The 21,920-nt window shown below is 39.5% G+C and overlaps 1 protein-coding gene across 5 annotated transcripts; it reads right to left on the bottom strand.

The window, feature by feature from the left end:
- Positions 1 to 144: 144 nt before the first annotated feature.
- On the bottom strand, positions 145 to 21,223 carry ppfibp2a (PPFIA binding protein 2a). Of its 5 annotated transcripts, XM_080518007.1 has the most exons (22): positions 20,745 to 21,223; positions 18,301 to 18,387; positions 17,047 to 17,160; positions 15,051 to 15,182; positions 12,573 to 12,869; positions 12,188 to 12,280; positions 10,284 to 10,395; positions 9,477 to 9,538; positions 8,678 to 8,756; positions 8,465 to 8,589; positions 8,312 to 8,379; positions 8,166 to 8,226; positions 6,598 to 6,730; positions 5,560 to 5,701; positions 4,549 to 4,680; positions 4,164 to 4,314; positions 3,922 to 4,033; positions 3,342 to 3,430; positions 2,791 to 2,913; positions 2,318 to 2,443; positions 2,038 to 2,226; positions 145 to 1,343 (listed from the first exon to the last, which is right to left on the bottom strand). In XM_080518007.1, the coding sequence occupies exons 1-22, from the start codon at positions 20,790 to 20,792 to the stop codon at positions 1,119 to 1,121; spliced, it is 2,700 nt and encodes an 899-aa protein (XP_080374133.1). In that variant the 5' UTR covers positions 20,793 to 21,223; the 3' UTR covers positions 145 to 1,118. The 5 variants fall into 5 exon arrangements, with proteins under 5 accessions (XP_080374133.1, XP_080374136.1, XP_080374134.1 ...); XM_080518010.1 differs by lacking the exon at positions 12,573 to 12,869; XM_080518008.1 differs by lacking the exons at positions 17,047 to 17,160; positions 18,301 to 18,387; positions 20,745 to 21,223 and adding an exon at positions 16,210 to 16,367.
- Positions 21,224 to 21,920: the final 697 nt, after the last annotated feature.

The following is a 21,920-nucleotide window of genomic DNA, read 5'->3' as shown; positions in this document are numbered from 1 at the left end:
TTGCCTTTTGAAAACATGAAAATTACATTAGAAACTGTAGTTTAATTTCATGACCAATACCTTTCAGGGAACAACAACAATAATTGAATAATGACTTCTTGGTCCTCTTGTGAATTCATATGTTTAATCAGATTGTAGATTTTTATTATTTTAGGTGCCATTTGTAATATATCACATATATTCTTCATCATCAAGGCATTTAACAATGTCAACGCAGTCCAAATTTAATGTGATGCTGTCAACAACAAACATATTATTAATAGCATATACATTTATTATGATTCATTCTTTAAATCAGAACAAAATCAAAATTAGTTTTCTGTCATTAAAAACTGAATTGAATGAAGAAAAAAAATCTATTGAAAATTGACTGGGTGTATTTATAGTCGATGACCAGTAGTGGGCAGTCTTAGATCAACAGCTGTTTGAATCCCATCGGCTCCATCAGCAATATTGTCACCATGCATCAATAAAATCCCAGCGCAATACAAAGTTACATTTAGTTTAATAAAGTAACATACTGCAGCAGTGATAAATACTGTGTTTGAGTCTGTCCATCTCACAAGAAGAAAAGAAAAACATTGAACACTTTGTGATTAAAGCACACTGAACCTTTGAAACATTGTTTGACTTGGACTCAATTTACCAACAAGCCTTGTATAAGGTTCAGAAAATAAATTGTAGTTGCCGGTAAATTAAGCGAGAAACATTTATTCTTAAGGTAATTGTTGTGGATCAATTAAACTGTACAGACAATTCCACTATACAACAACAACAAAAACAACATCACGGAGTCTACCAAACTACTCAATTTAGGTACAAAATGGTCGGTAACATACATTGTTTTAAAAGCAAAAAAAATAGAAGAAGCTTCGGAATCCAACTTGGTACGGAATGCAGAGAGCAGCTTTCATACACAATGTCACTTACAATCACTGTTTTAAGATGATTATTGTTTCAGTAATACCTGATTAAAATAATAACAGCATCATCATAACCTGCTAAATAAAGCTTGTTTGCAGTCCATCCAGCAGATATTAGAGAGACATTTTTAGTTCTCCTTGAAGTCACTGAGGGAGTGAGGTGAAGAAGGTGAGAGTCGTTATGTTCATTGAGACTTATTGTTTGGCACCATTACATTGAACTTGAATTGCCACCTGCTCCTTCCTCTCAGCTGGCCTGTCCAGACTGGGGCTCAGGCCTCTGTGTGTTGATGATGAGGGAAAGCGAGAAACTCCATTGGCTGTTAGCGCTGCACTGTCTATTGGGCAGATATAGTCTGCTGATTCGTCAGGTTTCCGCTTCCTGAGGTGACTGAATTGGGTGAAGCCGAGTTTCTTAGGCTGCAAACACACACGAAACACAGTAATAGATCATTTTGCTGCAATTCTCCAGCAGAGCATTTTGAATGATTAAACCCTCCTGCGATTTGTTATAATTTGACAATAATTTGGCAAGTTTCTTGACTTTTAATATTTCACACACACACACACACACACACACACACACACACACACACACACACACACACACACACACACACACACACACACACACACACACACACACACACACACACACACACACACACACACACACACACACACACACACACTAGAATGTTCTTTTTGACAGGGAACATAAAATGTGTTATTTTGTTCCACCATTTTGGATGTACAAAAGGTTTCAAAGCAATATTTTCTTAAACACAGAAGTTAAGTACTTTGTGCAAAATATTTAATCAAACTATTTGTTTTGTCAACATAATATATTCACCAATCTGCCAGGATGCTTCTAACTCAGGTTCACAGAGCGCTTCAGTAGATCTGAGCTGACTCTGGGCCCTTACTGGGGATTTGGGCTCAACAATTATTTACAATTGTGAATGGAAACTGTAGAAAACCTGTGCATATCTATGAGGAACTTGTAAACTTGAAAGCAGGGGATGCAAACTGTGAATTTTCTCACTCTAAAGTTTTGTAATTGAAGTAAAAACATGTCTTAGTTGACATGAAAAGAAAAATCATATATTTTTACCTTTACTTTAGCAGTGGTGGTGAGAGGCACGTGGCCTGTGGCATTGCCGTACTCCCTTTTTTCCTGCGTGGCCTGAGAACCCACCAGGGCCGAGAAGGCGGTAGCCAAGTGACGACGCAGCAAAGTCTTCTGTGGCGGGATGTTTAGGAGCAGGGCCAAAGTCTCCGAGCTGAAGCGAGGTTCCAAAATCTTCAAAAGTTAAAATGAAAGAAAGAGATTTAGGTCACGAGCAACATAATGACGAAGCCACCTAATGATGTAAGAAGTTTCTGGTACATACAATCAAACCACCATGGACACCACTGCCCCGTAAATTGGGAGCGTACTCGGCCAGATCCACTGCTCTCAGCCACTCCATCACTCGATGGTTAGACCACTGCACCACCTCTGAGGGAGAGGGCTGATTCTGGTGACAATCAATAACAAATCAGCTGTAATCACCCAATTTCCCATCTCACTTGTTTCTTTATAATACATTTAAAAAGAAAATAAGCCAGGAAATACCCTTGAATTATTTTGGAAGCAAAAGTATTGGTTTTGAAAACATTTACTGTCTCTCTGACTCCACCTTGTGGTAAACTGATATACCAACACTATTCAACATTCGAGAGGCTCTTGGTGAAACACTTTTCTTAAAAGTGTTTCTCTTTTTCTGCAACACAGCTCTCAATGTACAATGTACACACAAAACACAATTTAGCATTGAACATGCTCACACAGTTTATTCTCTCCTGTTTCACCCTTTTCTCTCACCTCCTCTCCTGGCCGACGTCGAAGACAATTTGGGTTGAATTTATTGGCATGAAGGACATGAATGGCACATTTAATACTGAGATGATGCAGCTGGCTGGTGACCTTAAGAGTCAACAAGTCATTCTGAGTGAAGAGGAAAAGAAACACTTTAATGGGAAGGAATCATGGTGAATAACAAAATGTATTCAAATACATAGTATTGTGCAAATGTTTTGTCTAAATGTCACAACTGATGTGGAAATAGTTCATGGTCACCATAAAATATATATTTATGCAATTGTATTATTTAAATTAGCAGCATGAGTTCTTCTCTGCACATTTTCGCTTGTATAAAGGCTGATTTAAAACATGTTGGGGAATTATCCACACATCTTCTGTGGATGTAGTCTGGCTAAAATCCTTCTGCTTCATATAAACCCTCATACACTTGATTATGTTAGGATCAAATTAGCGTGTGTAGAGACCACACCGTAATTTCCAGGACCCCTTGTTCTTCTTAAACACTGACTATATGTTTGGAATTGTTCACTTCTCCAGTAGTGAAGTCTTACCACTGTGAGATATTGTATCATCCGACCGTCTACTCGAGCTTCGTGAAACTGGTCTTTATACTGAGGCAAACCGATATCGTCCAGCCAGCCTGAATTCATAAAAACAAACCAGATATTCAGTCACTAAACTAGCATCTTGTTACAAACATCATCAGCAGTCGATTGCTAGGTTGGTCTCTTGGGTGGGTTCCTTTTTTTGTACCTGTAGGTAAGTTTGGATTACAGTGAGTCAAACAACACGGGACAAAACCAATTGGGGCCAAGAGGAGCCCCCACAGTTATATTCTGAATTAAGTACCAGCAATGAAAAAAAAAAAAAAATAAGACTAACATTAAAAAAAAAAAAAATAGAGATCAATAAATTGTTACTAATAACCAACTAAAAAAAACTTTAAACTCGAACAAAAAATTGCCCACCGTGTGTATATTTGCATTTAGCCATATATATAATTTTTTTTTAGACATTCTTGTGTAAAAAAAAACAACCCCAAAACAAAACAGCTTTTATTTATTTGTGCATATTCTGATGAGAATAAAATGCCGTAAGACTTTGAAACATTTCCATGGAGAAAGGACTTACGGGTGACCCAGATGTGATCTAACTCTGATGATTTCTCGAAAACTTTAGTGGTGAAGGCTTTCAAAGCAAGCTGCAGCTTCTTCCGGTGCAGTGGATTCTTCATGCCCATCTCCTGAGGGCACAAGGAAAATACCTATTTAATTAGTCATTCAACCAAATGTAATAACATCAGACATTTATTTATATAGTGTAACTCCAAACAGTTTTTGTTTGTTTAATTCAAATTGATGTCATTGTCTCACCTTTTCAAAGTCCTGAACTGTAGCAGCAAGAAGAGTCTGTCCATTTTCTATCCACTGTCTGGAGAGACTGACATACTGACCGAGTCCATAATCGTCCAGCCAGCCGCAAACCTGCTCTTTACTCCACTGGCTGAATGGAATATTAAGATCACTGAGCAGGAGAGATAGGGGAAAACCAAAAAAGAAATACATCATTTGTGAATGTAGAATTTTCGCTGGGGTCAATGTTTTTCTTTCCCAAAATGTATTGAGTCGTTAAAAAAAACGATACATTTTTCTTCTTCTTTTTTTGGCAGTTTTGTTAATGGTGAAGAAGTCGCGATCAGATTAACTACCACACTACAATTTTGAATATAAGTCAAGTGCTAAATTAGATCAAGATTACCGTAGATTGTCTGATTGTGATTCAGGGGTCCGGGTTAGTCTGGGTCCTGCTGTTGCACGTAGTCCTCCTCTTTTAAACGGACCACCGTCTGGATCAGCTGCCTGGAGGCCTCCGGACTGGGTTCTTCGAAGTCTGAATCATAATAACATAAAAAAAAAATAAAAATTGTTTAATTCACTTAAACTCTTCAAATGTATGCTAAATGAACATTCACTTAAACATTCAAGTTGTACATCGCTTACAATTTAATGTATGTTCTATATAGGTGATATGTACATTTAAACAATTGTGTTGAACAAGTTGCTTTAGTTACAACAAGATGTTACTTTAATTGATCCTGAGACAAAAAAAAAAAAAATGGGTTGCCAAAACAAAATAACGAGTTGATTTGAAATTTTGTTTTGTTTTTAATTAATGTGCTTTTTGACAAATTAGCTGGATGATCAGTCTAATAACTGATTCACTCTTAAGTTATAGCTGATGTTAAATCAGTTGTTGAGAAGCAACATGGTGTTGCAAGCAAGTTATTTTGGTCTGTTTGAGTTAATCTGTTATCATGTCCTGTATTTGTACAAGTTTTAGCAGCATGCAGAATGTTTCAGAACAGCTGTTCTTGAAAGGCACATTAATGAGTCACAATAAGAAGTAGCAGCGACAAAACTGAAGATATACAGTAACAGTAAGCTGATGTGTGTTTAAGGGCTTGAAACAAAACACCATGGAGGCAGTCTAACATCTATTAACGCTCACAGGACAGAGAGAGACAGTAGCTAAGCAGCTGTTCTCATCTACAGCAAAAGGCAACAAACGCACGCAAACTACTTTTACAGTAATGTTACTTAATGCATTCCATCGCATAGTGTGTGTGTGGGTGTGTATAATATAAATTAATGTAAGTAAACATACAATTGTGATGAAAGGTTGAATGTTCTTAATTGTAAGAATATACTATTCCTTGGCCTACTTGGTGATGATTAATTTGAATACAGTGGTGTAATTTTCCACACTCACTTTCCCCAGAGTCTCTTGAAGCTCCTGTTGTTCTTCATGTATTCCGGTGAGCCAACAGTTCGCTGGCCTGGTTGTGTGCCAGCCCCCGAATGGACCGGGGAATTATCACTTGATGTGCTGTCATCAGCTTTCTCCAGTTTTCCTGTATGACAGTTACAAAAACCCTGGTCAATATAATATCACCGTGTACAAAATGATCCAAATTGTTTCCATGTCCCCAATGGGACATTTATTACATGCAGCATTTTAGATGCACTCACTTAGCAAAACCTCACAGTTCACTCAGAGAATTTTAAGCAGACAAAGGACCACTGTTACTCTCCCAAAGCAAATATGTTTAATAAATGGCATCTATGAAAAGATTTGGCCATTTCCTGCACTTTGGTATGTTTAAGACTCAATCTTCATAATCATGGAGACTGAGTAGAAAGCCATAAAAAGCCGACTTTCCCTTTATTCAGGCTACCAAAAGTAACATTAGAAGCAGGATAGCACATGTGGTGCCTGTTCACAGTACTCTATTCAGTGGAGGCACACAGGTTTACACATCATTAAGTTCAGCAAATAATTCAACAGTTAATGCCCCATGAAGGCGAAATGATCTTAGCTCCATATTCAAAGGTGTGATCTTTATGATACATACTGCAGTGAGCCTCAGCAGAGCACAGCAGGAAGAAATTAAAGTTAAGTTAAAGTTAAATTTGGTCAGTCAGGCTGAGGAAGGGTGGAGCAGACGAATTCAGAGGAATTGAGAGGGTGTGTCCGGTGAGAGATCCCAGGATCCATCTGCTCTGTCAGGAACCTCTGCAATTAGCTCTGATCAAACGAACCAAACGAGACCATCTGGTCAAAGGGGAGCGGTTCAGTCCAAATATGAATTCTGCCTTCTCTCATGGAAATTACAAGGTTATGGCCTATACCACAAAAAACCGTGACTGGTCTATCACCATATCAAGGCTCAGTGAAGCAAAAACACTAATCACACATCACAAATAACCACACATTTGTGGAGTTGTAAATTAATATGTTTGGATTTACTTTGACAGGAGTCTCCATCTTCACTTCCATTTGGAGACCTTTGATTGTCACTGCTGCTGTCTTCAGTCCCATTTTGTTCTATCAGGGAGGAACTCATAGGCAGCGTCTGACTTCTGGTGTCACCCAGACCACTCTGGATCAACAGATTCAAAGTAAAGGTTATGACTCCATTAAATACATATAAAAGCACCAAAATGTTTATCGAAAAAAAATTGTAATTATCAATTGTATTCATCATTGAAGAGGCTTCAGACCAGATGTGTCAAACAAGTGCCTGCAGACCAAAAAGTAGCCCACAACACTTTGTTATTCCTACACTTTGGAAGGTCAGGCTTGACAAAGACATTAAATAATATGTTTCTATTCAAATAACTTCAGTTTCTGATGTGTCTACTGTTTCAGTGACAGTAGACGATACAACGAGAGCCAGAACTAAACAGCAGGTGGCAGCATTGTAATGCTTTATAAAAAGCAAGTTCACCTATTGATGTGGAAATACTGCTGCATCAGCATCAATGCTTTACTATGTAAGGTGACCAAATGTGCATTTTCGCCCAGACACAGTCACTTTTCACATCCTGTCTGTCGGCATCGAGGTGTTGTTGTTGTTGTTGTTGTTGTTGTTGTTGTTGTTGTTTTTAATATATTCATTAAAAGAAAAAGAAAATAATTTTGTTGAGCTTGTATTTAAGATGTCTGGCACTTTGCACAGAGTACCTCAGTACTTTGTTGCATGTGAGGTAATCTCTAAAAGGCTGTGCAAGAGCTGCATTGCTTCTCATTTATCTTTATGAAGCTGCTGTTTTGTGGTTTCAATATTATGTTGGAAAAAAACCATAGGATATATTTTTTTTCAATTGTGTGAAACAGGAGAGTTTTTTTTCAGAACTTGATTTCATTTCATCTTTTGTCAAGCTTTTAAAATAGAGCTCATATTTTGTCTTCATATACAGAAGAAGCACTATTTCTGTCATTATTATTATAATGAGACTTTTAAGTTATTTTTGTACTGTTGAAGACAAATAATTCTAAAATGGAAGCATGTTGAGTGACCTTTGAAATAGTGGCTATAAAGAGCTGTGACTTTGTTAAATAACTGATTTTTGGTATTTATACAGAGGAGGTATACTTCGAATTTATTCAAATTATAAGGCAAGTTTAAGTTTCCTTTAAGTTTAAGTCGATCCATGTGTGATCTGTTTTGGCATAAAAAGTATCATATACTTCACACTACGAGTGGTGAAATTCTGAATGTGTGTTTGCCGAGAGCTGCAGAAGTCACATGTTCTCGAACACAACAGTACTTTGCCTTCATTGGCGTGAAACAAAAACTTGCAGCAGATACAATTAGTTTTTTTATTTGTACTAAACATGAAAAACGAGGAACATTCTTGAGTTGACATTATTTATAATTTACTTTGATAACATTTGACTGATTCTGCCCTACTGCGATCCATCCCCTGAACTGAAACAAGTCTGGCACTCCGGCTTCAAACGGTGGAAGAAGTCAAGAAGCACAACCTTAAGATGTTTGGAAATAGTATGAATTAAGTAATTCATGATAATACCTTTTGTTGATGTTCATTAGTCATGTCATTCATACTACTCGACAAAGTCTGTGAATCCATTCTGGGACATAAAAGAAAAAAAAGAACTCAGTAAAATACTTTTGAGAAATATCAGCATCATCAGTAAATGAAAGCTGATTCATTACCTGGAGTCAGTGTCTCTCGGGACTGATAAAAGAGATGTTTGCTGAGAGGACGAACTGTTTGTTGAAACCTGTTCTGGGAAAAATGTAGTTTAAAACAAAATAGATTGTATGTCTTTTGAACAGGCTCGCACAGTTCATTTCGTTTGTTCCCACCTCAGATTTCAGATCCTCAGATTGTGCACTGGCTGAGTCAGCACTCTTCATCATGCCTTGCTCTTCTTCCTCACTGCTGCTGGACAGACTCCTACCATTTGACAACGATCTAACAGCAGGTGGAGCTAAAGTGACAAAGAAAGTTTTCAACTGGAGCCGGTGATATGCATCAGAAAAGGAAGTGTGATGAATGATAAAGAATAAGGTGGTTACCTTGCCTTGTGATGTGAGTGACCTCTCTGAACTGCCTGCACTGATTCAGGAGCAGAGTGAGCTCTTCAATACGCCGGTCCTGCAGACAGCAGAGGAGTATGGGCTCGAGGTAAAAAAAAACTCAATTAAGATGTTTATCGAAGGTTAAGGAACACACATACTGACTGCTCGTCTTTCTCTGTTACTGACTGATATGTCACATAAACATTTCTACTTCGCCATATGGCCTTTACATCAAAGTATTGGATAGGGAGGGGATTGACAGGCCGAGCTGGAATACTTAGTTGTGGTCACCAGCTGTGTGGAGTGTGTGTTTTTTTGAAGTGGTGCCCATGCCTGGTTTCGCCATGGTTGTCTTAATGTAGCTCACTCCAAAATTAGGCTTGGCAGAATGAGGCCTACTTATGTGTGGCTTTGCCTGAAATGGCTCGCCTTGGGGGTGTGTACACCAGTGTGTGTGTGTGTGTGTGTGTCTTCACTTGAGTGCCACATGTAGGCCTGTGTCTGTAAGTCTTTAAAGTTCAAGATAGACTGGATGAGAGAATACAAAAGCCCCTCTGTGCTATACATGGTTGGAGGGTGGGGCCTCTGAGAAATGACAACTTAAAAAAAAAACATTACTTTCTAGGTCTGTTGGCAGTACGTCAGTATGTCCATATACAGGCCAGTGAGTAACTAAATATTCTACTAAAATTAGGACACCACTCACTTTGATTTGAACAGCATAATCACAGATAGCTGTTTTGAATGGGAAGTGTGTGTGTGTGGGGAGGGGGCTTCCAGGTCACTGGTAACATACCTTTTCATCATTAGCAGCTATTAGTGATTTCATTCCACTTTTCAGTTTCTGTAGTTCTTGATCTAAAAGAAGGAATTGAAATAGAAATATTTACTTGGATGCATTCATTCTGAAAAGGGAGAGAAAGGGAAAAGTAAATCTGAGCTTGTTGTATATTTATTCCCCACCAGAGTGATATATAAACCATGTATTTCTAGATTTAACCAAGCCATTTTTATCTGCCAATCATATATTTAGGTCATGTCAGCATTTCTATACTTGAGCTCATGGTCCAGAACACTAAGTGACAATTGCAGACATACAAGCGACATTACAAGTGAGTGACAATGATTACACAAAGCAACTATCCCAGAAAAGTGGTTTATGATAAATACAATTATGAACAAAGAAGACATTAGTCATACAGTAATCCACAAATAACCTCAAGAGCACAGAGATCAAGTAATATTAAACATTAGTTGATGATTGTCAAAACAGCCCCTAAAACTGAAGATCAGGAAAAAATTCAGAAGAAGTATATGAGATAAAACAGAATTAACATAGTCAATTGATTTAAAGTGACTTTTATTAAGCTCTATTTAGGCTTACATTTGGTGTTTAGCCTCCTCCTGTACATCTCTGAGAGAAAGAGACACACGGAGACAGCTTTTAAAGGGCGATGGCAGACTTTTCCCACAACCGTTAACTGAAAGTTATTGAGTCCAATCAACAATCATTAACAGTGCCACCTATTAGTTTGGGCACGCCAGAGATGGAGGTTGTGGTTGAGAGGTCGACTAAGGGCCTGGTGTTTGGTGCTTTTCTTACCTCTCTCTGTGCTCTCAGTGGGTAGAGAGGGTCTGGTCATCAGCTGAGTGTGCAAACTCTCAATTTCTGCGTTCTTAGTGTACAGGAGCTGCTGAAGGCTGCTGATCTCTGCCTGTGGGTAACAAATACGCTGAGGAATTTCGCAGGAAAGGAAAGGTATTTCTGCAAACGTACGCTGTATGTGCCAACACATGTCTTTTTTTTTTTTTTTAAGTGGTCACACCTAGTAAAACTATTACACAGAATAAACTGAGTAACTATATTGTAATTATAAGTATCTGCACATGTCTTTACTTGAGAAGCAAATCACAAGACACTCATTTCTCAGCAGTGTTCACATATGAATCACCAGCAACAAAGCTGCAGTGAATTTTAAAGTAGCAAATGACTGGTGTCTGGAGTTTATAGCTTGTTTTGAAGTACGTTACAGAAGGAACACACACAGATGGCAATAAAGTGGAGTTCAGGCTGATCTGTTTTCCAGTGTCTTCTTACTATTTTGTGGAGAAAACACAGTTTTTCTTCTCAAATACCAATGGTCTTTTGTACTCACTCAAAACACTGCTTTCCACTAATTTGTTCAAAATGTACAATAATTGCTTGCAAAAGTTATTAACATTGTTGGCAGTTATTCCAAAGTGCATAAATATTTTCTCAACTTGATTGATGGAGTCATCAACCCACACTCAAAAAATGTCTTGGTGGCAATGCCCCAGCAGTCGATGAAATACACCTATAAAGTTTAAAGCCTGGAAGCCTCTGTGACTTATCTCAAAGAATTGGGTACCAGAGCCACTGTTGAGGACTATTCCGTCTCTGTGCTGCATTGTGAGAACTGTGGCTTAATAGTTTGGATTCAGTCAGGTGTTGGACCCCTGACCGGCTGTGCATTGTTTACACTTCTGTTGGTGCTTTTCATCAACAGTTTTGAGGCACAGCTGAGGTCAGGTGGGTATTCTGTGTGAAAGACTGAGGCTTGTTTTCCTGCTCTTAGCACATGACGTGGTTCTATTGACTCTGTTGCATAAGGGCCGCCAACATACTCTGGAATGGTTCCCTGCTGAGTGTAAAGTAGTAGGAATGCAGATCAGCATATCCAAGTCTGAGCGTATCATGGAAGAAGATGGCATAACTTCTTCAGGTGGGATGGGAAACTACATATTTGTGGATAGTTGCGAACTGAGTTCAGTCCAAACGCCCATCTTCACCTCTGACCATGAAATGTGGTCATGACAGGAAGAAAGAGATCAGAACACAACAGCGTCCTATGACGGTGGCTCTTTTTCATTGTGACAGTGATTACTTTGACAATCCAGGAGGGACTCAAAGTAAAGCCACTTCCACAGAGCCAGTTCTGGTTAGGATGCCCCCTTGGTCTCTTCCTTTTGGGATTTATGTGGTCTCTTTTTATGACTTGGGTGAAGTTATCCTTTGTTCTCCTTGTTAGCACGATGACCAAATGTAGGTGTATTGAGAAAGATATGCCCATATGTAGAATGTGTTCATTTTGAAATTACAGACCACAGCTGCATAAATGTGGTCAAATCCTACAGTTTTCTGAAAACTTAAGATTATTTGATATTTTTTGGCAAATTGCTACGCACATTTTGAAACCTCATCCTCATTCAACACATGGACACATGTTGACTAGCCAACATCATTTATTTTGAATGTTGAAAGTGACACAGCAAACATCAGCAGTGCACTGGGAAGAAAAATAAAGTGTATATGTATATAGGTATAGATTCTATAGGTATGGTAGGTGTGGATAAATGAACATGTGCAAAAGAGAATGAGTCAAAAAACTGGCTGGAGTATAGTATTGGACCACAATTTAGAAAGTGGAGTGGTGCTGATGGTGAAATGCAAGGTGTACGTGCAGATATGCAGAATCGTCCGATTACCTTTGTTGCTTTGAGTTTCTTCTCATACTGTAACTTCTCATCTTCCAGGTGCTCCACTTTCTCCTTAAGAGTACGGAGCTCCTTTAGTAAGCCCTAAAACACAATGTGTACACAATTAGCTTGTCTCAGCATACCCAGCTGATGTGAGCCAATGGCTCATGATCTTTTAAACCCCACAAAATGTCACATGGCACAAGATGCATTTTTGTTGTCACACACTGGCTTGTAACGAATGCATATAAAGTTTCCTTCTTTTTCAAGCAGAAGGACTAAATTTAACAGTGGCATGAAGCACAGCTGAGCATTGAAACCATCTCAACACACCAAGGTGAGACAACCCATGCTGTGCACAAGATTAGAAGTCATGCAGGCAGGCTGTGCCTACACTTTCTCCTCCATGGTGATCCTGAGGCTCTTCATCTGAGATACTCTCTTCCAGGCTGTGTGTGTCCCCATCATACTCGTCTGGAGCCTCTTCTAGTTTGTGCGTCCCCCCTGAGGTCCTGTCACAGGACACCCCCGGGTTTGAGTCCCGGCTGTCTGCAGACTCCATGGGGCAGGTCACAGGAGGCTTGTTGTCAACCGGACTCTCCAAAGCCTTTTTCTCCTGGATCTTGCTATTAATCTCCTTTTGAAACTGACACATTTGCTCTTGCAGCTCACTAATAAAATTCACTACCGTCTGGCAAATGGGGGAGAGAGAATCAAGAGAAATGTTCAGAAAGAAAGAAACAAAGAAAAACTGAAATTAATTTGCATATTTATGCTTGTTTGAATAATAGTTTTCCCTTCCAAGCCATGCTAAAATATTCTATCACTTTCTATCCTAAAAATGTTTTGAGTCTGAACAGATATGACCCTGTGTTAGCAAATGTTTATTTTTTTTGGCTCATCTCAATTTAGACTCACTGGATCAGTCCCTTTTATCGGACAAAGTCAAACACACATTATTTAGTAGCAAAGATGTTGTTACACACCTGACAAACACTATGTTCCTGAGCAAAATTCTTGACTTCTCTGGCAGTTTGTGCTGATAGATTTCAGTTGCTGCAAGAGCAAGGATATGTTTTCTCTTGCCATCTTCTGGAGGTGAACCTTGCCCATGTTCCCTCAGAAAAAGTATAAACAGCAGCCAAGTTATGCTCGGACTGTGGACAGAGGAAGTCTCACTTGGGGTCCGTACAGCGGATATGACAGATGACACGGAGTGCCTCTGCCTCTAAATTTAACTATGAGCCTACTGGCTCCACAGCAAAGAGGCTGTGTGTGTGTGTGTGTGTGTGTGTGTGTGTGTGTGTGTGTGTGTGTGTGTGTGTGTGTGTGTGTGTGTGTGTGTGTGTGTGTGTGTGTGTGTGTGTGTGTGTGTGTGTGTGTGTGTGTGTGTGTGTGTGTGTGTGTGTGTGTGTGTGTGTGTGTGTGTGTGTGTGTGTGTGTGTGTGTGTTTGTGTCATAGAAGCAGCACGTGGGATGCCAGGAAAGCATTTTAATGCTGTTTTTTCTGCTTTTCTTAAGTCTATGCAGCTGTTTAAGGGAAAGTAATCATTTCGCATTGTGAAAGCAGATTTGAGAATCTGAAAACATACCTGATGGCTTTTCTTTCTGCTTGCCTGGGCAGACAACCAGTATTAACTCAAAGCATATACAAATGAATGTGTGAAGAAAAAAGGCTTTTCTAAATATGTCTTGACTTAGGAAGCGGATCAGTTTTCCAGAATGACCACCCCCCCCAACCTTTTTTCCCTCCACGAAGAACTAAATTCTCTGGGTTGAAGCCTACACACACTCATATTTTGCCCGTCATCCATCATGCCAGCTCTGCTGTGCTTGAACTCTTTTAACCTCAGGACACAAAGAGTCTTTGACCAGCACTGTTTTGACAGTAAGCTATACATTATAGTATCCTGTCCAGTGATAGTTTGGCTTTTCCTTTCTAAAATTTATACAGTCAACGAATGCCCAGGAAATCTGCTGGTAACTTAACACACGAGTCCTAAGCAAATACATGATTCAGTTCAGACCGGCAAAAACATTAAACCCAGGGAGACTTTTTCCTCTTGAATTTGCAGGATCAACAGAGCCAAGCTCTGGGTGAATGTTCCCTTCCATCCATCCAGAAAGTGTTTATGGTCTTCCATAAAATCAGCAGCTCACTTCGAAATCGATCGAAACACTATACAGATTTCCGTGTCGTTTCTCATCATTCTTGCCAAAATTAAGTTCACATTTCCAAAGAATTGAGAAAACGAGAGGCTTCTAAATTTTTTAAGCTAAAGTCATTTCCCCTTTTGCAAGTAGTCAACAGTGAAAAGTTATTTCGATACACAGTACACACGCACACAGTCATCTAACTTTATTTATGTAAATTAGAGTGCCTGTGTTTTGTCCTATCTTGTATTGGTTTTTATGTTGTTTTTAACTTTTTTGAGGTGACCTTGAGTGTTGTAAAAGACGCCGATAAATAAATACTATTTAATGTATTATTATTATTATTATTATTATTATTATTATTATTATTATTATTATTATTATTATTATTATTATTATTATTATTGCTGTTGTTGTTGTTGTTACAAGTATTGATTGATTGGCTATTTTAGAATCTGCCATGTAGCTACATATTTATAGTAAAAGATTAACAACAGATAAAGTAAGAAAGTAAGCAAACTGTGCAAGTGATTAAAAAGAGCAATTAAATCAAATAATGTTACCACTCAACAAGGCAACTTTTGTATTAACATTAAAAAAGGCATATAAAATATGTAAAGAACTAAGGATGAATAACTATCAGTTTGCTGGACTTTAAAAAAGTAAACAGTCTAAATCTTTAGGAGCAGCTTCATATTGCCTCAGTAAGAGGTCTTACCTCTGCCTTGTGCTGCCTTTCAGCCCCATGGCCCTGTTTTCCCTCCATGTCTGCCAGCTTCAGTTTCAGGTAGGACACCTCCCCCATAAGACCCAGCTTCTGGCTCTCCAGTGACGTTCTATGCAGGAGCTCCTGTCATCAACAACACACAGCAAGAGTGTGAAGCGGCACAAACAGACAAGCGTGTGTACATTATCCCTTCAATGGCACACTCGGCACAATACTTACTGAACAACAGCAGCATTAAGTATGAGGTACAGCGAGCTAGCAGTTCTGTAATGACAGTCCCGTCACACAAACCACACTGGTTTCAGAAGCTGTTTGAGTGGCTAAATATACACAACCCATGACCACTATTTATAATGCCTATTTCACAGCTCACTCAAAGTACACAGCAGAGTAGGGGGGGGGAGAGAGAGAGAGAGAGAGAGAGAGAGAGAGAGAGAGAGAGAGAGAGAGAGAGAGAGAGAGAGAGAGAGAGAGAGAGAGAGAGAGAGAGAGAGAGAGAGAGAGAGAGAGAGAGAGAGAGAGAGAGAGAGAGAGAGAGAGAGAGAGAGAGAGAGAGAGCAAAAGCATGTAAAACATCCATACAGAGAACATCAAAATAACTCTGACAGGTGCATTTTCCTGTCCGGTGTATGTGAATGGCCACCAGTCAAACCTGGTGTGGAGGGACGATGTGGCAAAACGGTGCTGTGACTGTTTGTCCTGAGTGGCTGTCAGCCTTCAGAATGAAGCCAAGCTATGCAGGCAGATGTAATACTAATTTAGTTGATGTCAGGTGCTAAATCACTTAAAGTCCAGAAATGAGCATCTGGGGCAAGAGAAACTGTGCATATAGATACATTCATTTAAAACTCTGGCTTTGGAAAAATATCTGGCTTCTTCTAGAGTCCACATGGAAAATATTAGAGCTTTGTCACCAGGAAGAGATTTACGGCTCATGTCCAAAGCCTCATAATGACCACGTCTCCGAGAAACCAGCCGTGGCTGCCCTTTGATACTCTAAATACATACAGCATTGCACAGAGTACACATTGTGGATTAAGTTCACAACTCATCAGATAGATAGCACATACGTAGTCCTGTCGGAACAGACTGAAAGAGTCCAGTTTAATTATTTTTACAGGAGTCGGGTTATAGGAATGAGATGTAATACCTGATTCATCTTCCAGTGCCTGCCTCCAGCATATTGAAACTTAAATGTCTGTTCTTCATAGATGCAGTAGTCTCAAAAAAGCTGTAGTTAATAGTTTCATATATCCATTCCGTTCTGTTGTCTTGAAGTCTTTAATAAAGTCGCAGACGTGAAGTTGAAAGCACACACACAACCGAAAGTTGAGATACACTTCTAACCCTTCAGGGAGCACCACCCCTTTGCTTTTTTCCCTCCCATCTCTCCACCTTTTTAATGATTCCTCCCTTCCTTATTTCCTTATTTAATTTCTTCCTCTTTCTCTTGTCTTCTCCTCCCTCTTTCTGTCATTCTGTAGAGGCCTGAATGCGAGCAGACCGTGTGTTTACTTGTTGGAGGTGGGGCTTATGGTTCAGCAATCACCTGCTCAGACAGACTATTCAAGCCCTGCATAAACCACTAGACATATACTCTGAGACAGCGGCCAGGAATGAGCCTCAGCCTCCTAAATATTTTGGTTGTCAAGGTAATGTGCGGCCAGATCCACTGGAATTTGAAAGAGGAATTTTTTTTTTTTTGCCAGGAAGCAGAACTCATCCCCAGTTAACATTGTGTTATGAGAAAAACTCTGACATGTGGATGAGGCACATTTAAAAGATCAATGAACTGTCTGAGACTGTGTCACATTTCATTAAGAGGAAGAACAGTACTGATATAACAATACTGCCTGCCTTCTGGTGGAAAGCAGAGTTTTCTGACTTTGTTACGTTCACACTCCTGAGAGCCGTTGGTATGCAGGGGGTTGAGGGAAAGATGTTCTGATGCAATGTGTCATGAGTTGAGATCAGTTAGTGTGAATACCTGCTGAAGCATCTCCTCTGTGGAGTTGAGTTTGTGCTGATGCTCCACCAAAGAAGTCTGTAAATCACTGATCTTCACCCCCTGAGCTTCCACCTGGTCTGTCAGCACACTCACCTGCAAGCATTTGTGTAGATGGGCAGACATATAATAGATATGAGGATGCTTTTTTATTGTTCATCCCAGAACTAAAATTGTTTATCTGACATTTAAAGTAAAACTTTATCTCATGATGGCAGACTGCACCGAGCTGCATTCTAAAAACCTTCCGCTTTCCAGTTTTACTATTATCTCACAGTAAACTATTCATGAAAATTTGCCATTTTCACTGAAATGCTGCTGCTCCTTTTGTTGAAATTTCTACAGCCGCGCCAAAAGAAACACTGCACAAATGTCCTTTGAGACAACATGAATGATCCTTTATGTCTCGGCAGGTGGTTGCAACACTTCAGTGGCTGCAGCAATGTCAGCAGAATGCAGGTTAAATGCAAATCTATTAAGGCCACATAATAGCTAATCACTTGCTAAGAGGCAGGTCCAACCAGCCAACTGGAACAGATTTTCTCTGGAACACAGAATGTTTTTTTTGTTGTTGTTGTTTTTTTAAGTAAGACCTAAAAAACTAAACGGGGCACTTTGCCTCTCCCTCTCTCTCTCTCTCTCTCTCTCACACACACACACACACACACACACACACACACACACACACACACACACACACACACACACACACACACACACACACACACACACACACACACACACACACACACACACACACACACAACCTGCTTCAACCTGTAAGAACATTACACACACCTACACATGCACACGCAGACAAACACATGACACAAAGCGAGATGTTCCAGTGTTGTAACTTCACTTAATCCACTTCATAACTGTTGCTGCACCTATGCAGCAGTGCAGAAACACGCAGTTACGCAACAGCCCAACACCCTGATCTACCTTTGTCCTTTCACCGGCCTATCCTCACCTCTCTCCTCTAACACTGATATGCGAACTGGGAAATGTTTGAAAGCAGTTCCCACTAACAAGGTGGTGTCACCTGTCCCCTTTTGTTTGAGCAGGAACCTGTGCAATGAAACCGATTCATTTACAAACAGATGCTTAGGTATGCCTGGGTAAGCGCATTGGTAGTGCAGCAGCCTTTCTGACACTATCTTACATGAGACAGAGATAATGCTGATAATACTGTATTCAATCAGATTAATACAACCAAGGAGTGGGTCGTCTTACCTGCAGAATTAACGACTCTTTGTCTCCTTCCAGACGTGATAACCGGTCCTGGTACGACTCACTGTTAATGTTTGAATGGAGGTTTACCTGAAGAAAAGAGGTCAGCTAAGTTAGGCTCATTAGATAAACTGTTAATATTAAAATGAATTACACAAACATCTGCAGTACTATATTTTTGGGACATTCCCATTGCAGTAATATAGTGGTCAAACATCTTGCAGTAAAGTTCTCCTACCATCTGAGGAAATGTTGAGCACCAAGTACCATCTGTCTGACATGGTAGCAGGAGCTTACCTGATTACCTATGGACGGTTCACAAACAATATAACTTTACTGCCAGGAAGTGGACTGTTTATTGACCACTTTTATCAGCCACGTTATAAAAAGCTTGAGCATTTATTAAAAAAAGGCACATAAACTCACCACAACAAGATACAGTGGCTATTTATCTCTTTTTTAATGCATCTGATTCAAATAAGAATGTAATTCTTTATATATTTAAGCAAATTTTGTACTGATATTCAGATTTCAATTTTTAAAGAAGTTTTCCTCCGTATACCACGAGAGGGTGCTGACCATAATCCTAACCACCCAATTGTAACATGAAACCACATATTTAGACTTAAAAACATATGAAACTAATGTTGGATTCTGCATTCTGGACCTCATAATTGTAGTGTGTCCCTCAACATTTAGGCCCATTGAAGAGAAACACAGAACAGCACATACATGCTCATAATTTGTTTTCTGTGTGGGACCTTCGTATTATGTGAATGAATGTTCTAGACCCCACTATAACCCGAACCTTCACAAATAAGTGTCTGAATCACTGTGCACCCCCACCCCTCAGGTTTTTGGCCTCACACAAAGAGAAATACAAGACCACACACAACTGCACAGATTCCAAATCTGTAAACACTCTTTTGTTTGAGTGGAGAGTCTGGAGGAGATTTTCAGGTCGTAATCCAGCATTAAAAGTTGTGTACAACATTTTATACCAGAAGATTAGGGCGAATGAAGTATTGGCGGCAGCTCGAGTTGAGGGCTGTCTTCTGGGTTGAGTTATTAGAGAGCCGCCAGTGTGCGAAGGAAGTGAAATGCAACCAAGTCTGCTCCAGTTTCACCAAGACCCACTTTTTAACCACAGCTATTGAAATATTATGTAGTGCAGCAGCCCTAATTATGATCAACCCACTCAAGTGGTTTTCAATAATTGTAAAATACGACTAAGCTTTTTATATTCCCCTGGTATGAAACTTCAAGACTTCAGAGCTACAGGAGTTCATATTTCAGCTGTGTAATATATGCAACATAGTATATGTGGCAGCATAGACATTTCTGTTAATATTTTTTGATCAATATCATCTGCTTTTTAGATGATTCCCGGTCCTCTTGTTTTTCATATCCCTATTTTTTGGCAGTGAAACTGTAAATATTGTTTCTGTCCTTGTCGTGTGCCCAATTATGTTTTAGCAGATTTTCCAAAACCAAGATCAGTCCAATCAGTTCTTCATCTTATTTCCAAATGATTGGATTAAAAAATCATGGGGAAAGCATTCAGTATCCTGGAAACATTAATTATTAGTAGACTTATAGTGATGCACTAATGCTCAGAGAAACTTAGGGTTTAATATGCAGCACTGAATCTGAATCTGTCAGTGGCAACAAAGGTGTGAAAAACGCACAGTGTCACATCATAAAATAAACACTCTTTTCTCACACTATTCCTATTTTAATTTTTTTTTTTATTTGAAACACTTGATCTGTATCTTATGGAATTGTTTTGTGAAGGAAATATTTTACTTGTATATTGCATTTTTTGTGTCTGGATATTTAAGCAGGATTAAAGTATGTTTGAGTTTGTTTCAGTGCCTTTAAGAATAGCGATATCACTACAATATTAACAATTTCCAAACCAATTGGCTTCACCTTTCAGAAAAGTAAGTAATATTTAACATGTATTCAGCAAGTATATCTATGAAAATATGTTCTATATTGATGTAACATACAATAAGATCTAAGACTTAATGAAGGCGGTGATAACTGAAGAGTTTCTAAAAGAAGCAAGATGACTGTCGATAAGTTAAAGTAGCAGGAAAAGATCTCTCTAGGCATATGAACTATTTAAGCATTGGGTAGTTTAGCAGACCTTCCCTCCCATTTGTAAAAAAAAAAAAAAAAAAGAACTGATGTAATTACATGCACGCTTGTAGTGCTTTAAAAGATTATTTTCCGAATCAACTTTCTCCACTCCTATGCAAAAGACACTTTCTCTGCAGCACTGTTTGTTCTACAACATACAAACCACACATATCCCCCCCAAATGATCTGCCATGGCTACTGTAATCACATAGGAAAAGCCACAAAGTAAACAAAAATCACAGTACACTTGTGAGGCAGTGTGACGGTATGAAGAGCAGACATGCAAATGAGGTATGACTTACCTTTCTGAGCCAAGCAAAATGTTTGTAGAAATCAATGTCATACTCCATTTTGCAAGCCCATTGTACTTTTAAGGTTAATTACTAACCGAACTTAGCTTTTGCTTGATCGAGCTCAAGAGGACGGGCACAGACGATCCACAAAAGAAGCAAAACAACTATTTTGTAACTGGACTGCACTCTCTCTCTTTCCTTTTTTACAGACCGTCCATACTGCAGTTGTGGAGCGTGCAGAGAGGATCTTGGTCCTTGTGGTTTCTAGTCTGGACTGCCTGAGACTTTAGAAACAACTCTACACAAGTCAAACTATGCCTGCTGGCTGTGCTCTTTTCCTTTACTCCCTTCTTGCTTCCTGCTGTTTCTCCGTCATACAAGCTCTTAACTGCTTCAGTGTTGTTCTTATCCGTGCATTCTTGCTGACCCTCAATCACGATCTACCAACTTTTCCTGTCCTCCCTTTCTTTCTCGTCCTGCACCTCGATCTGTCTCTACAGCTCCTTCTCTCACAGTGTCTGGAGTGCCCCTCAGTCAGGATAATTTTGTGGGGCGTCCTAAAGGGGAGCAGGGTAGAGGAACGTTTCTGCAGCAGCACATGCTTGTCAGATGTGGTGGAGAGCAAAAAGTCAGTAAAGGCAATGCAGAACAGGAGGAGGAGGGGGGGAGGGGGTTGTAGTTAAAGAGACCAAAAGGAAATATTAATGTAAAGTTGACTGTATAAAAATCAAAGGACAAGTTGATGAACAGGGGAAACACTTGTGGTGGTTAACCTGGACCAAACAAATAAACAAATACTGCAGTAAAGAAAATAAGTGTGGCTGTAACAGTGATTAGGTTGTATAACTACACATATTGAAAACAGGAGCTCTGGATCTCATTACTGGTGACGTTTGCAACATATCCTGCTTTCAGCTTTCTACTCCCTGGCAGACAGGAAAAGGCCCTCCACATGCTGATGGTCAGGATCAAAGAGCACCATATCACGCAGCAAATAAAACCCGGGGCCTCTGTGGAAGTACGCTGTGGCAGGCTACTTGTATTTTAAATAGCTTGATTCCCTGAATCAAGATTTTCTGACCATTGTCATTACATAGTGCAGTCCGTGATCCTTTCTTTGTATGACCAGGGCACAGTGAAACTGCTTACCTCATGTCTTTCCAGCCATCTCAGTATAACACTGGC

This window comes from Blennius ocellaris (assembly GCF_963422515.1).
Source record: "Blennius ocellaris genome assembly, chromosome: 1".
Taxonomy (NCBI): domain Eukaryota; kingdom Metazoa; phylum Chordata; class Actinopteri; order Blenniiformes; family Blenniidae; genus Blennius; species Blennius ocellaris.
The sequence above is the reverse complement of the archived record's forward strand: the minus strand, read 5'-3'. Positions and strand labels throughout refer to the sequence as shown.

Coding starts and splice junctions, on each gene's coding strand:
- ppfibp2a (XM_080518007.1), bottom strand. CDS start 20,792: ATGGAGTATGACATTGATTTCTACAAACATTTTGCTTGGCTCAGAAAG. Junction 8,757..9,476: donor TAGCTGCTAATGATGAAAAG/GTATGTTACCAG, acceptor TGCTGTCTGCAG/GACCGGCGTATTGAAGAGCT. Junction 8,380..8,464: donor CTGAGGATCTGAAATCTGAG/GTGGGAACAAAC, acceptor TTCCCAGAACAG/GTTTCAACAAACAGTTCGTC.